This window comes from Rhinopithecus roxellana, chromosome 4, assembly GCF_007565055.1.
Source record: "Rhinopithecus roxellana isolate Shanxi Qingling chromosome 4, ASM756505v1, whole genome shotgun sequence".
In the NCBI taxonomy this organism is placed as follows: domain Eukaryota; kingdom Metazoa; phylum Chordata; class Mammalia; order Primates; family Cercopithecidae; genus Rhinopithecus; species Rhinopithecus roxellana.
In genome coordinates this window covers 29,094,588-29,110,521 of record NC_044552.1, presented here as the reverse complement: position 1 = coordinate 29,110,521, position 15,934 = coordinate 29,094,588, and the positions used below count along the sequence as shown (strand labels likewise).

At 53.5% G+C, this 15,934-nt stretch overlaps 1 protein-coding gene across 1 annotated transcript; it reads left to right on the top strand.

The window, feature by feature from the left end:
* Positions 1 to 1,197: 1,197 nt before the first annotated feature.
* On the top strand, positions 1,198 to 15,081 carry TULP1 (TUB like protein 1). Its single transcript, XM_010389656.2, is given in 16 exon segments — positions 1,198 to 1,244; positions 1,360 to 1,411; positions 1,765 to 1,855; positions 2,221 to 2,379; positions 3,022 to 3,171; positions 4,108 to 4,209; positions 4,286 to 4,402; positions 4,706 to 4,809; positions 7,785 to 7,790; positions 7,891 to 7,933; positions 7,936 to 8,060; positions 8,210 to 8,322; positions 9,911 to 10,022; positions 10,102 to 10,200; positions 13,256 to 13,427; positions 14,948 to 15,081. Coding segments are annotated over 16 exon segments (1,626 nt in total).
* The last annotated feature ends 853 nt before the right edge of the window (positions 15,082 to 15,934 follow it).

Here is a 15,934-nt window from a genome sequence, read left to right as displayed (position 1 = left end):
TTTATTTATTTATTTATTTATTTATTTATTTTGAGACGGAGTCTTGCTCTGTCGCCCGGGCTGGAGTGCAGTGGCCGGATCTCAGCTCACTGCAAGCTCCGCCTCCCGGGTTTACTCCATTCTCCTGCCTCAGCCTCCGGAGTAGCTGGGACTACAGGCGCCCGCCACCTCGCCCGGCTAGTTTTTTGTATTTTTAGTAGAGATGGGGTTTCACCGTGTTAGCCAGGATGGTCTCGATCTCCTGACCTCGTGATCTGCCCACCCTGACCTCCCAAAGTGCTGGGGTTACAGGTGTGAGGCACTGCGCCCGGCCAAGAAGTAGTATTTTTAGAAAGGTCCATTTGATATGAATTTACCCTAATTAGCCAGAATTGTGCCACTGCACTCCAGCCTGGGTGACAAAAGCAAAATTCTGTCTAAAACTAAACCAAACCAAACCAAAATCACAAAAGCATGTCCCCTATCAGTGAAAAAAGAAAAAGAGTTAAGAGTATACCTCCAATAAGGACATATTCTTTCTTTTTTTTTTTTTTTTTTTTTTTGAGATGGAGTCTTGCTCTTGTTAGCCAGGCTGGAGTGCAATGGCAATATCTCAGCTCACTGCAACCTTTGCCTCCCAGGTTCAAGCGATTCTCCTGCCTCAACCTCCCCAGTAGCTGGGACTACAGGTGCCCACCATGATGCCCAGCTACTTTTTGAATTTTTAGTAGAGATAGGGTTTCACCGTGCTGGCCAGGGTGGCCTCGAACTCCTGACCTCAAATGATCCACCTGCCTCAGCCTCCCGAAGTGCTGAGATTACAGGTGCAAGCCACTGCACCTGGCCCTAGTTCTTATTTTTTGTGAAAAATAAAGATAAATACAAGATCCAGTCTAATGTTTTCTTCCCACATCCCACTGACAAATGACTAATTGGCCCCTCTCACCCCAAGCTTCTGGGGGCTTCTGGGGGCAGGTGGAGTTGGTGGCCATCCTGCAGGCTGCTGGGGATCTGAGAAGAACTGGATTTGAGATTCTTCCGCCAGTGGCCTGGGCCTACCTAGCAGGGGAGGGTCGTGGGCTGTAGCACCTCCCACAGCGCAGCCAGGCCTCCACTCCTTGAGCAGGGGGAGGGGGGTGAAGTTCAGCTGGGATTAGCAGGAGTCAGGAGGGAGGCTCCTAGACCTGCAGAGAAAGGGGTGCGGTAGGCAAAGGCACCATGCCTCTGCAGGATGAAACCCTCCGAGAGGTGTGGGCCTCTGACAGGTCTGGAAGGCTCCCATTTCGTGGTACCTGAACCCTGGGTGGCCTACATGGAGGAGCTAGGTGGGATGAGGAGGGAAGGGGAAGGGAGACAGGCCGATCCCTTTGCTACCCTCAGTGGGCATGAAGAAGAAAGCCTGAGCCCGGAGATCCCGCGGCACCCCAAGCAGGTATGCCACCCCACTTGGAAAGGAAGCAGAAAGATGTCCCCACTGTGCGTAAACCCACGCAGGGTAGGGGGTCTAGGGGTGGGACAGGCCCCCCTCAGCAGGGTCTGGGGATTTGGGGGGAGAGAGGGCTGTTTGGGGGCTTGGGGTTTCCAGGAGAGGAATTGGGACTTTGGAGCATTGGATATGGCCACGATGCATGGAAGGAGTCATCCTTCCTCACTCCAAGAAGGGGGCTGCAGTTCCCCCCGGATAATCTGCAGTTATTTCTGGCGGCTCAAGGGATTAGAGGGGGATGGGCAGGCCTCAGCGCCCCCCTTTCCTTCCTCGCCCTCCTCTTGACCCCCGTTCCACAGCGACCCACCCCGGCACAGAAGCTAAGAAAGAAGAGGACGGAGGCCCCCGAATCCCCCTGCCCCACGGGATCCAAGCCCCGGAAGCCCGGAGGTGGGCAGGGTGCAGAGCCTTGGTGGACCCCCAGGGTGTGGGCTGCGGAAGGGAGGGGCCTGAGGGCCGGCGCGGATGTTGCCCAGCCCTGGAACAGGGGGAGGGGGGCGGGGAGTGATGAGGGGGTATTGGGGTTGGGGTTGGGATAGAAAGGGGTAGGGGTGGGGTAGAAGGGGGTAGGGGTGGGGGTAGAATAGAAGGGGGTGGGAGGCCGAATGGAAGCCTGGGAGAAGTGTTGAAAGTGGAAACAGCCCAGGGGAGACCCCTAGGGTGAGGAGCCTGAGGGGAAGCGCCCAGGCTTGGGGGTAGGGGGTAGAGGCTCTGAGGAGCCCTGGATGGGACCCCGTCTGAACCCCTCATCTCAGCTGGGCGGAAGGGGAGGCCGCGGGAGGAGCCTTCCCCAGACCCAGCCCAGGCCCGGGCGCCGCAGACGGTCTACGCCAGGTTCCTCAGGGACCCCGAGGCCAAGAAGCGCGACCCCCGGGAAACCTTTCTGGTAGCCCGTGCCCCAGACGCGGAGGACGGTGAGAGAGGGCCCCAGGGACGCGGGTGAGGGGGCGGTGGAGCTAAGGAGAGAAGGGGCTGGCTGGATGGGAAGGACCCAGAGAGGCAGAAAACAATTGTCATCAAACAGCCCCCACTTTTCTGGCCTTGTCTTTGAGCCAGGTATTGTGCTAAGCACCAACTATGAGAGGGTGATTCCTTTGTTCCCCTCCACCACCATTGTACAGCTGGAGAAACTGAGTCATAGAGCCGTTAAGGGTTTTGTCTTAAATAGCAGTTAGGAGCCAGAAGTAGCCCAGATGGGTCTGACTCAAGGTCAGAAACAGACAAGGTCAGGAAGAAGCAGAGTGGATGCAGGGAGAAGGGGAAACAAGAGGCAAGGGGAGTGTGTAAGGAGAGGAGGGTCTCAGGGAGAGAGAGGGAGGGCACTTCCCCAGGACAGGAGTCCTCCAACCCCAGCCACTCCCCTGACTTGCAGACCCTGAAGGCTGCCAGTCACCCTCATTCTTCTGGGAAGGTGCCACGTCTCGGGTTCTTGTTTTAGAAGGGCAGGCTCCCCTCCTGGTGCCCATGCACCACTTCCCAGCAGTCTGGAGGGACTGGGCTCCGCAGATAAGGAGGGCCCCACTCAAACTCCCATTATGAAGAGTTTCTACCTACAGAGGAGGAGGAGGAAGAGGAGGATGAGGATGACGAGGAAGAGGAGGCAGAGGAAAAGAAAGAGAAAATCCTTCTGCCTCCCAAGAAGCCCCTGAAAGAGAAGAGCTCCGCAGACCTGAAGGAGAGGAGGGCCAAGGCCCAGGGCCCAAGGGGTGGGTGCTGAGGGTGCTGAGAGCTCACGGGGATGCAAAACAGCTCTGTGCTTGGGGGGCTTGGTGTCTCACTGAGACACAGCGATCGAGGCTTCAAAATGAATCCAGTACTGTGACCGGAGGGTTTTTCCTCTGATGGTTTCTCTCCCAGATGGTCCTTAAGGACACAGACCAATATATGCTCCTACCCCTGGCCCCACTGCCCCTGTCCCTTGAGCTCTGTGAGCCAGAGGAGGACAGAGGATTCTAGTTTTCTTTGTGATTTTTGTTTAGTTTTTGTTTTAACTCAATGGAAATTGTTATGATTTTTATAAAAGTATCAAAGTGATTACAGTAAAAAGAAATCAGTGAATCAATGCTGTGATGGCGTCCTGGCCTGGGCACCTTACCTGATAGGGACCAGCAGCCTGGCCTAGAGCTAGGACCTTGGGCCTCTGAGGCAGGGAGAGCACATTCTGTAGCGGTGACCAGAGAAGGTTTCCTGGAGGACACGGGACTAAAGGCGGGATTCAGAGGCTTGGTTAGAAGGCCTGGTGTTCATTCATTCCAGAACTGCTAGTTAAGCTCCTGGTCGTTGCCCAGAGCTTTTTTGGCCTCAGGGAAAGAAAAACCAAGATGAGCAGAAGTCACAAAAACTAGCCGGGCGTGGTGGCGTGCACCTGTAGTCTCAGTTACATGGGCGGCTGAGGCACAAGAATCACTTGAACCCGGGAGGTGGAGGTTGCAGTGAGCTGAGATCCCGCCACTGCATTCCAGCCTGGGCAACAGCGAGACTGTCTCAAAAAAAGAAAGAAAGAAAAGAAAAAGACAGCAGGCTGTGGGCCTCTGTCAAGCTTCCAGCCTCCCTGGGGACTATAGGGAGGACAAGAGAGTTGGAAGGCAGCCTTCAGCCCCAGTAGACACCTTATTTGCCTGACCCCCATCTTCCATTTCCAGGAGACCTGGGAAGCCCTAACCCCCCGCCGAAACCTCTGCGTGTTAGGAATAAGGAAGCCCCAGCAGGGGAGGGGACCAAGATGAGAAAGACCAAGAAGAAAGGTGAGCCCAGCCCAGGGAGGAACAGGGAACTCTAGCTGCGCTGGGGGTTGTGACACTTTCACATCCACACATGCAGGGTCTGGGGAGGCCGACAAGCACCCCTCAGGGAGCCCAGCCAGTGCGAGGAAGAGCCCAGCAGCCATGTTTCTGGTTGGGGAAGGCAGTCCTGACAAGAAAGCCCTGAAGAAGAAAGGTAGATGGCAAGGGCTTCTGGTGTGGTGACATCTTGAGGTGGTCCTGGGGGCGGGGAACTGGAGGGTCCTTACATCATACGGGACAGTGCTAGGTAAGGAGTTTTCGGGGTCTAGAGTCAGACAATGTGCGGGGCATCTTGACTCCCGCATTGATAGCTGTGTGGACTCAGGCAGGTGTCTTAGCCTTTCTGAGCTCTAATAATAACATGGAGTCGACTCTCTTGTGGTTGTGGGGAGCATCCAAGTGAGACATGGGTGTTGGAAGCACTTTGTTCACAACCTTGTTTCCCCTCCATGCCCAGGCACTCCCAAAGGCGGGAGGAAGGAGGAAGAAGAGGAAGAGGAGGCAGCTACGGTGACAAAGAACAGCAATCAAAAGGGCAAAGCCAAAGGAAAAGGCAAAAAGGTTGGGGCCCAGAGGGGCAGGGGGCTGAGGTCCCTTCAGGGAGCAGAGGCAAGGGCCTGGACTTGGGATCCTAGAGGGTGGGGGCTTGGAGCCACTTGAGGTTAGAACCTTGGCTCTCCCTCTTGTGACAGGATATAAGGACAAAGGAAACCAGGTTTGTGCAAACAGAGGAGGCGTTTGTGGGGTCACTAAGCTAGGACTTGCCATGCAAGGGCCTTATGTCATCTGGGCTCTCTGAGGCCTCCCCTCTAGAGCGTAACCACCAGACAGCCAGAGATGCCCCCACGCCACCCTATGTTTTTTGTGCCGGGGAGGAGGAGCACACAGGCAGAGAGGCAGATGAGGACTGACTGATAGTCAGCTGCACCGGTTGTTAAAATGTTTCCACCCTACTGCCCTGAGCTCCCCAGGCACTTTCACCCACCTTACCCAGGACCTCCCAACCTCCCACAACTAAACACTCCAGCAACAAAAGGGTTAACACTGCCCATCAGGGGCCTCCTGGTTTCTCCTCCAAGCTTACCAGTAGGCATCTCCATGGCGAACAAGTTGTTAAATATTTTGAATATTGCCCCTGCTCCCAAACAGGACTCAGCCACCAACACACAAAAGCTGGAGTAAGCAGGAGAGGGAGGTCCAACTGAGAGAAAGTAACAAAAGTTTTCAAGGAACAGGTTTCCCCCAGTGGGGAGATCATCACAAGGACAGGGCCTGAATTTTAGCTTTGTAAGTTTATTAGTTTGTGCAGGAGTGGTCAGGTCTAGAGGGGACTGATTCACATTAACCAAGATCGCCAGATGCTGATGTACAAACTGAAAGTCCAGTTTACTATCTCCCAGGGGGGAATGTAACTGCAGAAGAGCTTTCAGTACAGTAGGCTCTTGAAATTCGCAGCTGCTGAAGTGTTTGAATAAGTTCTGGCTTTCTCCACATCGTGTTCCAAATATAGTCTTTTGTTTCCCAAGTTTCTTCTGGAACAGCCTAGCCTAGAGAACAGGTGATCACTTGTCCCTGAGCTGAGGATTCACTGCTCCACATCAGCCTCCCTCAAACACACTGCAAACCTGTGGTCAACAAAAACCGCCATGGCCAGGAGGGTGCCTCACGCCTGTAATCCCAGCACTTTGGGAGGAGGAGGCAGACAGGTCACTTGAAGTCAGGAGTTCGAGACCAGCCTGGCCAACATCGTGAAACCCCATCTCTACTAAAAATACAAAAATTATCAGGGCATGGTGGTGCGCACCTGTAGTCCCAGCTACTTGGGAGGATGAGGCAGGAGAATCGCTTGAACCCAGTAGGTAGAGGTTGCAGTGAGCTGAGATTGCGCCACTGCATTCCAGCCTGGGTGACAAGAGCGAGGCTCCATCTCAAAAAAATGAAAAATAAATTAAAAAAAAAACGGCCAACCACACAGCACATCAGGGATTCTTTGTGGCTCCCAAATAGGATTGAACCGTCAAATACACACATCCAGGCTGGCAGTCCATGCTTGCCCCTGTTGGGAAAGTTGGGCTTAGACTCTTGGCTCCCTTCCTGTGAGGGATAGAACATGAAGACAAAGGGCACCAAGTCTGTGAGAACAGAAAGGGCTGTTGTGGGGTCACCAGGCCACCCTAGGGTTTTATGTCACCAAATTGTTCTTAGGAGTTTCTCAATGAGCAAAGTGGGCTTACATATTCATTCATGTATTAACTATGCATTGCTGTGTAACAAATCACCCCAAACTGAGTATCTTAAAACAACATTTACTTTCTTATTCAGTTTCTGAGAGCCAGAAATCTAGGAGTGGCTTAGCAGAGTAGTTCCGGCTCAGGGTCTCTGAGGAAGTCGCAGTCAAAATGTCAGCTGGTGCTTCGGTCGCTCTGAAGGCTTCACTGGAAATGAAGGATCCACTTCTAAAATAGTTCTCTGTGGTGGCTGTTAGCTGGAGATCTCAGTTCCTTCCTACAGGGACCTCTCCTGGAGGCTGCTTGAGTGTTCTTTTTTCTTATTTTTAAAATTTTATTTATTTTTTTGCTTCTTATGCTTCATAAGTGTTCTTATGCTTATCTATTTTTTGCTTCAGAGTGTTCTTATGACATGGCAGGCAACTTCTCCCAAAGTCCAAGAGACAGAGAGCCATGTAGAAGCCACAATATCTTTTATGACCTAACCTTGGAAGTGGCCCATGATCACTTCTGCCATATTCTACTGGTCACAGGGAGCAACCCTGGTATGCAGTGGGAGGAGACTACATAAAGGCACAAATACCAGGAGACAAGGATCATTGGGTGCCATCTTATGATAATGAATATCATCTTGACTATAGTATTCACTAGTTAACAGTAAGAGTGGCAGCTAACACTTTCATAGTGCTTAGAACACAGCAGTCCATTCTGTTAGCCCCACTTCACTGCCTGAGACAGTGTGCAAAGGAGGAAAGGTCTTTCTAAAGGCTCTGGACCTCATAGGAGACTGGACAGAACTCATGCCCCAGCCCCACCTCTTACTAGTTATGTGAACTTGGGCAAGTGACTTAACTTCTCTAAACCTCAGCTTCTTCATCTACACAATGGGGATGACTCCTGCGGTGGGGTGATAAGAGGATGAAATGAGTAAATACTTGGAAAGTACTTGGAACTATGGTACCCTGATAGAATTTATGCAAGCATTTGTTAAATACATAGGGAAGGCCTGTCCCAGGTATCCACCCCTACTATACCTACTTCTCAGATGAGAAAATTGAGTTACAGTGTGGTGAAACTTAACAGTTAAGACAGTTAGTGGTGAAACTAGGATTTGAACCTAGACAGTCTGGCTCCAAAGCGTGTGCTCCTAACCACAAGCTAAGCAGAATAAAAATAAATCACAGAGCTCCCCAGAGCCTCCTAACTTGGCCGTGCCGGGCTGCCAGGGAGCGTGAGGGGCAGTGGCGTCCCAGCCTCCAGGGATGCGGCCCCTGCTCCAGCCAGCCTCTCTGTTCTCTCCGCACACAGAAAGCGGTGAGTTGTCCTGCCCGGCTGCCCGTGTCTCAGCACTGGGACCTGCTGGGGGCGGGGGAGCTGGTGGTCTGGGGCTGATGGACCCTCTGCCCCCACCCAGAAGGAGGAGAGGGCCCCGTCTCCCCCCGTGGAGGTGGATGAACCCCGGAGTTTGTGCTCCGGCCTGCCCCCCAGGGCCGCACGGTGCGCTGCCGGCTGACCCGGGACAAGAAGGGCATGGATCGAGGCATGTATCCCTCCTACTTCCTGCACCTGGACTCAGAGAAGAAGGTGGGTAGGGAGAGGCAGCAGAGGAGGGAGGGTGGAGGGGTCGGGGATGGGGGCCAGGGGACAAACGGGCCTGCTTTCTCCCCACCGCTCACCTCCATCCCTTCCCACCTTCTCTTCCCATCCTGTCACCTGTCTCCCCTTTTCCCCAGGTGTTCCTCTTGGCTGGCAGGAAACGAAAACGGAGCAAGACAGCCAATTACCTCATCTCCAGCGACCCTACCAATCTGTCCCGAGGCGGGGAGAATTTCATCGGGAAGCTGAGGTGGGGCTGGGCTTCCTGGGACGGAGGGGTGGGGGGTGCTTGGGTCAGCAAGAAGGCCATAGCCAGTCATCTCTGTCCTGCTGTGCCTGGCAGAGCACCCACCACACTGGGCACCCTGGAAACATCCCCTAGCCTCGGGCCTCTCACTTTGATGTACATAGATCGTTTGGGGAGCTTATTAAAATGTTTCAATGTGTGGGGTGGGCCCGGGAGTCTACTTTTTTAATGAGCACCCAGGCAATGCCCACACTGCTGCCAGCACAGGGCTTCACTTGGAGCAGGGCATAAGTTCCACAAGGGCAGGCACTGTGCCTGTCTTGTTTAGGGCTCAGTTCCTAGCACTGAACACTTACTAGCTCAACAAGTATTTACTGATCAAATGAATGAACATGTATTCAGCACTATCCTGTGCTGTCTTCCCATACATCTCATCTAATCCTCACCACGAATCTGAGCGCTGAAGGAAGGGGACGCCTGAGTCAGGCCTTATTTCTTAAATGTATGTATTTAGGCTGGGCGCAGTGGCTCATGCCTGTGTTCCCAGCATTTTGGGAGGACGAGGCAGGTGGATCACTTGAGGTCAGAAATCCGAGATCAGCCTGGCCAACACGGTGAAACCCCGTCACTACTAAAAATACAAAAATTAGCTGGGCATGGTGGCACGCACCTGGAGTCCCAGCTACCTGGGAGGTTGAGGTGGGAGAATCTCTTGAACCCAAGAGGTGGAGGTTGCAGTGAGCTGAAATCATGCCACTGCACTTCAGCCTGGACAACAGACCAAGACCCTGTCTCAAAAATAAATGAATAAATAAATGTATGTATTTAACAAAACTTTTATAAGGCCTAATTATGTGTCAGGTGTAATTCTAAGTCACTTCCAAATGTTAACCCATTCAATCCTCTTACTGTCCAAATGAGGGAAATGCTGTTGCTCAGGCCATTTGGGGACGCTGGGGCTCAGAGAGTTTAAATACCTTGCCCAAGATCTAACAGCTAGTAATAGTAAGAGATGGAGTTGAGATTTTAACATTGCCTAGTCTCCTTGTAGATTCAGACTTTTTTATTTATTTATTTATTTGTTTATTTATTTAATTTATTTATTTTGGCGTGCACTCTGTCACCCATGCTGGAGTGCAGTGATGTGATCATGGCCGTGGCTCACTGCAGCCTCGACCTCCCGGGCCCAAGTGATCCTCCCACCTTAGCCTCCTGAGTAGCTGGGACTACAGGCACATGCCACAGTGCCTAGATAATTTGGCGGGTGGGGGGGGCGGGTATTTTTTGTAGAGACGGGGTTGCCTGCCATGTTGCCCAGGCTGGTTTCAAACTCCTGGACTCAAGCGATCCTCCCTCCTCTGACTTCCAGAGTGCTGAGATTACAACCTTGAGCCACCATGCCCTGGGTTGGGCCAGTATTTAAAAAGACCTCTGCATAGGGGGAAGCCTGGGGCAGGGAACATGAATTGCTGAGTTCTAAGACACCCGCACCCTTGTAGGAAGCTCTCTAAACTGCTTGGCTGTGTGGAAGGGGCCTGGGGCAGGGATGTAGGTCCCCTCAGCCCCGCCTCAAGCTCTACCCTGCTTGCAGGTCCAACCTCCTGGGGAACCGCTTCACGGTCTTTGACAACGGGCAGAACCCACAGCGTGGGTACAGCACTAACGTGGCAAGCCTCCGGCAGGAGCTGGCAGCTGTGATCTATGTGAGGACTCCACCTGTCCCCCATGCCAGGCTGCTCCCCTTATAGGGGCTGGCCTCACAGACATCTGTTTCCCTCCCAGGAAACCAACGTGCTGGGCTTCCGTGGCCCCCGGCGCATGACTGTCATCATTCCTGGCATGAGTGCGGAGAACGAGAGGGTCCCCATCCGGCCCCGAAATGTGAGCCCCGCACCTCCATGGCCCCTGGCTCCCTATTTGAGAAACAGGGGAGTCAGGGCTCAGCTTAGGAAATAGCCAACTACCTGGGCACGTTCATCACCCTCCAACACAAATTCATTCTGATCACCTATGGAATGGATTTGGGCTTTTTGTAATTGAATTCACTGAAAAACCACAATAGGCTTTTTGGTTGTTTTCGGAGTTTACATCAAATTCATATATTACATGCATTCATATCTTCATTGACCACACATATTGAGTGCTAAGTATTATCCTAGGCACCTGGAAGACATCGTGGACAAAACAAAGATCTGCCCCACCCCCCTGAAGCTGGCATTATATTGGGAGGAGAGTAACAGTAGACAATAATTGTGATAAATAAGTAAATTATGAAGCATACTGGAAGGTGGTAAGTGCTATGGGGAAAAACGTCAGACCAGGTGCAGTGGCTTACACCTGTAATCCCAGCACTTTGGGAGGCCAAGGTGGGCGGATCACCTGAGGTCAGGAGTTTGAGACCAGCCTGGCCAACATGGCTAAACCCTATCTCTACTAAATATACAAAAATTAGCTGATGTAGTGGTGGGCACCTGTAATCTCACCTGTTTACTCAGGAGGCTGATGCAGGGAGTATTGCTTGAACCCGGGAGGCACAGGTTGCAGTGAGCCAAGATCGCGCCATTGCACTCCAGCCTGGGTGACAGAGCGAGACGCTGTCTCAAAAATTTAAAAAATGTTGCTGGGCACGGTGGCTCACGCTTGTGACCCCAGCATTTTGGGAGGCCAAGCCTGGCAGATCACAAGGTCAGGAGTTTGAGACCAGCCTGGCCAACATGGTAAAATCCTGTCTCTACTAAAAATACAAAAATTAACTGGGTGTGGTGACAGGCGCCTGTAATCCTAGCTACTCAAGAGGCTGAGGCAGGAGAATCGCTTGAACCCCAGAGGCGGAGGTTGCAGTGAGCCAAGATCACGCCACTGCACTCCAGCCTGGGCAACAGAGCTAGACTCCATCTCAAAATAAGTAAATAAATAAATAATAAAAAAATAAAAAATTTTAAAAGAAAAAAGTCAAACAGGGTAAGGGAGATGACAAGTGTGTAAGTCTCAGTATTAAATACAGTTGTGAGAGCAGACCTCAATAAGAAGGTGAGGGAGTGAGCCTACAGATATCTGGGGGAAGAGCACCTGGGCAAAGGGAAGAGCCAGTGCAAAGGTCCTGTGGCAGGAGGGGGCCTGGTGGGCTGGAGGAACCACCAGGTAACCAGTGTGGCTGGAGGGAGAGGAGGTCAGAAAAGTGAGGGTAAGGGGTAGACAGGGCCTGTAAAACGGTTTTTGCTCTGAGAGAAATGGGAAGCCACAGCAGGGTTTTGAGCAAAAGGAGTGACATGACTTGTTTTTTTTTGAGACGGAGTCTCGCTCTGTCACCCAGGCTGGAGTGCAATGGCGTGATCGCAGCTAACTGCAACCTCTGCCTCCCAGGTTCAAGAGATTCTCCTGCCTTAGCCTCCCGAGTAGCTGGGATTACAGGTGCTCACCACCACACCCAGCTAATTTTTGTATTTTCAGTAGAGATGGGGTTTCACCATGATGGCCAGGCTGGTCTTGAACTCCTGACCTCAAGTGACCCACCTGCCTCAGCCTCCCAAAGTGCTAGGATTACAGGCCTGAGCCACTGTGCCCGGCCTTTTTTTTTTTGAGAACGGGTCTCACTCTGGGTCTCACTCTAGCCCAGGCTGGAGTACAGTGGTATGATCACTGCTCACTGCAGCCTTGACTCCTGGCTTCAAACAGTGCTGCTTCCTGCCTCAGCCTCTCATGTAGCTGAGACCCTAGGCACATGCCACCATATCTGGCTAGTTTTTTGTAGAGCCGGGGTCTCACTTTGTTGCCCAGGCTGGTCTCAAACTCCTCAAGTGATCCTCTTATCTCAAAGTGCTGGGATTATATGTGTGAGCCACCATGCTTGGCATGACTTGTATTTTAAAAGGCAAAGGTTGTTTTGTGTGTGTATGTATGAGGCGTAGTTTAAGATGCAGAGATGTTCTGGAGAGATGTGTCAGTCCTGTGCTCTGCTCTTTAGCACTACAGGTCCAGTGAGTCCAGGATTTCAGAGGCTCTGGGTGACTCGCATGCCCCATCCTCACAGGAGACTGATGTCATTTTACTCATTTACAATGAAAGATAATACTCCTGTCAGCTGATCACACATCCTTCCCTGCTGGAAAGTCACAGCCCAGGCTGATCTGCAGGGCACCAGCCATGCGAGGCTCAGTCTTGAGGGTTCACTCAGCCTGTGGGCCCCACAGTTGCCCCTCCCATGCCTGGAATAAACACACAAATCCCCCAGAGACAGCATCTCCTGCCCTTGTTTGGGCCCTGTAAGAAATGCCTAGTGCTGTTTTGGGTCTCTCTTCTGCCAATTACAGTGCAGTAGGAGGAATGGTAAGAGCAAGGTGTCATGGTCTCAGTTCACAGCTGAGACATGTAAATCAGATGGGGGGTCAGGAAGGCTTCTAGGAGGAGGTGATCTTGAGTGGACTCACTCTAATCCATGAACGTGACCAGGAGACAAGGAAACTCAGGAAAGAAAGATCTTAAGGGCACATCATACAGACCCTGCTCCTTCCTTTCAGAAACTCTCCTCCAAGTACATTTTCTCTTAACTGCAATTTACCTATCCATCTCCCCAGCTCAACTGTGTGCCCTTCGTAGGTCCGAGATTGGCTCATCCTGTCATTAGGTACCAGTGTGTGTCTGTCTCCTAAGACTGCTTGGGTACCAATGGCATGGAGCGCCTATGTGCCAGATACTCCTTGCCATTTTCCAGCCCTCCGCTTTGACATCCCAGAGACAAAGCCCCATTCTCACAGATGTGAACCCTGTCCACAAGGATGCCACAGATACCAAACCTGTTCTCAGATATCCTAATGGATAAAGATGTCCAGGCCACACCCCTGCGCACACAGGCCCAGGCCCCTTCTCTGGTCAGTCCTGAGCCATCTCAGTCACCTCTAACTGTCCTCTCCCTCTCTGCCCCCCCGGGGCACCCCAGGCTAGTGACGGCCTGCTGGTGCGCTGGCAGAACAAGACACTGGAGAGCCTCATAGAACTGCACAACAAGCCACCTGTCTGGAACGATGACAGCGGCTCCTACACCCTCAACTTCCAAGGCCGGGTCACCCAGGCCTCAGTCAAGAACTTCCAGATTGTCCACGCTGATGATCGTGAGTACCTGAGGGCCCAGGTCTGACTCTTCTCCACCACCCCCAGGACGCTGACCCTTATTCAAGCTCCCCTCACCCCCTCACATACACACACACCAACGGTTATCCCGAGAGCTGAGACATCCGACAAGGTCACTCTCTCCATAGGTACTGACACTGTGCTCTCAAGAGCCTCGATATTCTAAGCAGGTGTCTTGGGGCTCATGATTCCAGTTTCCCATTCCAGCATTGGCCAGAGCAGTAGGTTAGATACTGGGACATTCTGGATAAGATTGTGTTGAAGGGAGGGTTGAGCTCCTAGAGTCTGAAAACCACTGACAGCCCGACTCCTCTTTGGTCAGAGGGGGCTGAGGCTCATGGAGGGCAGCCCTTTGCCCAAAGTCTCTCAGCAACTTCTCCAGGAAGTTACACTGGCCCTCAAAATTTATTTCACAAAACTTACACAGTGCTTACTATATGCCAGGCACTGTTCTCGGGATTTTACAGATACTGAATCATTAAATCCCTTCAACATCCCTGTGAGGAGTGCCATTATTATCTCTATTTGGCAGGAAACTGAGGCACAGAGAGGTTAAGCAACTTGCCCATGGTCACATCACTAGTAGGAGGTAGAGCTGACAGTCAGGATCTCCAGTGGCCATGCTCTTAACCTCTTCAAGATGGTTGCCTTTTAGGGGCGGGGAATATTAAGCATTTTTGAGTGCCTACTCTGTGTCTTCTCTCAAGTGAGAGGTCAAAGGACTACCTTGGAAGGGTCAGGGAAACAAGGTGTCCCCCTTACAAGCCTTGGTTGGAAAGGCTTCCTTCCCACTAGGGTGAGGAAGTTTGGGGATGGCAGGGTATCTCCCATAGGTCTCTGGGTTCACAGGGTTGGACCAACATTGAGTGAGCCCCAACTCCATCCTAGAGATGTGCCCCCAGTGCCACCTGTCCTGTGGCCGTGGGACTGCTCTCCAGATCATGTTTCTGGTGGAGCCTGGTCCACCTGAGTTTGGGGGTATTTTTAGCAACTTTCTGTCCCTATGGATGCTGTGGGAGGTGCTGAGGTTGGGCTGGGAACCTGGATCAGAGAGGGGAGAGGTGCCCAGTGAGGCTGAGGAAGGGGACCAGGGGCTAGTCAAGGGGTGGAGCTGGGGTCTAAGGTGGGACTTAGTGGCTGGGGATAGGAGGAAAGAATGTGGCCAGAAACAACAGAGAAGTTGGGAAGGAAGAATTCTGGGCTTGGATAAATTTGACAGGGTCCCATAGTTAATCAGGTGCGGGCTCTAGGCATGGCCTGTGGCAGCAGCAGACAAGGCAGGGTCCCTGCCCCCAGGAGATTACAGTGTGACTGCAAAGCCATGTGGTGCTGGTGTGGAGTGAGATAGGAAGAAGAGATGGGTGTTGAGTAACTGAGATGGTGGCTGAGGGTTGGATCCCCAAGGCAAGGGAGAGACTGCCCCCAAGGTTGAAGGCACTGTCTGCCACGATGGGAGTCCAAGGAGGTCTCGGGCCGCCCCCACCCCGTCTTGTGTCCATAGCCGACTATATCGTGCTGCAGTTCGGCCGCGTGGCGGAGGACGCCTTCACCCTAGACTACCGGTACCCGCTGTGCGCCCTGCAGGCCTTCGCCATCGCTCTCTCCAGTTTCGACGGGAAGCTGGCCTGCGAATGACCCCAGCAGCCCCTCAGCGCCCCCAGAGCCCGTCAGCGTGGGGGGAAGGATTCAGTGGAGGCTTGCAGGGTCCCTCCAGCAAAGCCCCGGCGGAAAACTGCTCCTGTGTCGGGGCTGACCCCTCACTGCCTCTCGGTGACCTCTGTCCGCTCCCCAGCCTGGCACAGGCCGACGCAGGAGGAGCCCGGACGGCGGGTAGGACGGAGATGAAGAACATCTGGAGTTGGAGCCGCACATCTGGTCTCGGAGCTCGCCTGCGCCGCTGTGCCCCCCTCCTCCCCAAGTCCCAGTCACTTCCTGTCGGGAGCAGTAGTCAGTGTTGTTTTAACCTCCCCTCTCCCCGGGACCGCGCTAGGGCTCCGAGGAGCGGGGGCGCGCTAGGAGGAGGGGGTAGGTGATGGGGGACAAGGACCAGGCACCCACATCCCCAATAAAGCCGCGTCCTTGACCAAGCGGAGCGGTGGTTCCTCAGCGCGTGCGGAGAACGAGGCGGCAGGAGGCGTCCGAGGCGCGGGCTAGAAGCCTCAACCCCCGCCCCACTCCCGCCCAGGCCCCGGGCGCTCCAGCGTCCCCTCCCCTCGCCCGTCGCGGGTCCTACCGAAACTCGGCGGCCGCGCAGCGTCGAGACGCCCCCCGCGGGGGCCCGGGGAGCCAGGACGAAAGGGAGGGTCCCGGAGGTCGGGGAAGAGGGAGAAAGGGAGAAGAAATTCGAGAAACGAGCCACGCGGGAGAACCAGACAAACTGGGTCCCGGCAGGGCGGGCGCAGCCGCCAGGGCGGAGCCGAGTCTGGGGCCCCGGGAGTGGGGGGCAGGCCCGCGAGCTGGAGGGGACGCTCCGCCTCGGCGGCTCGGG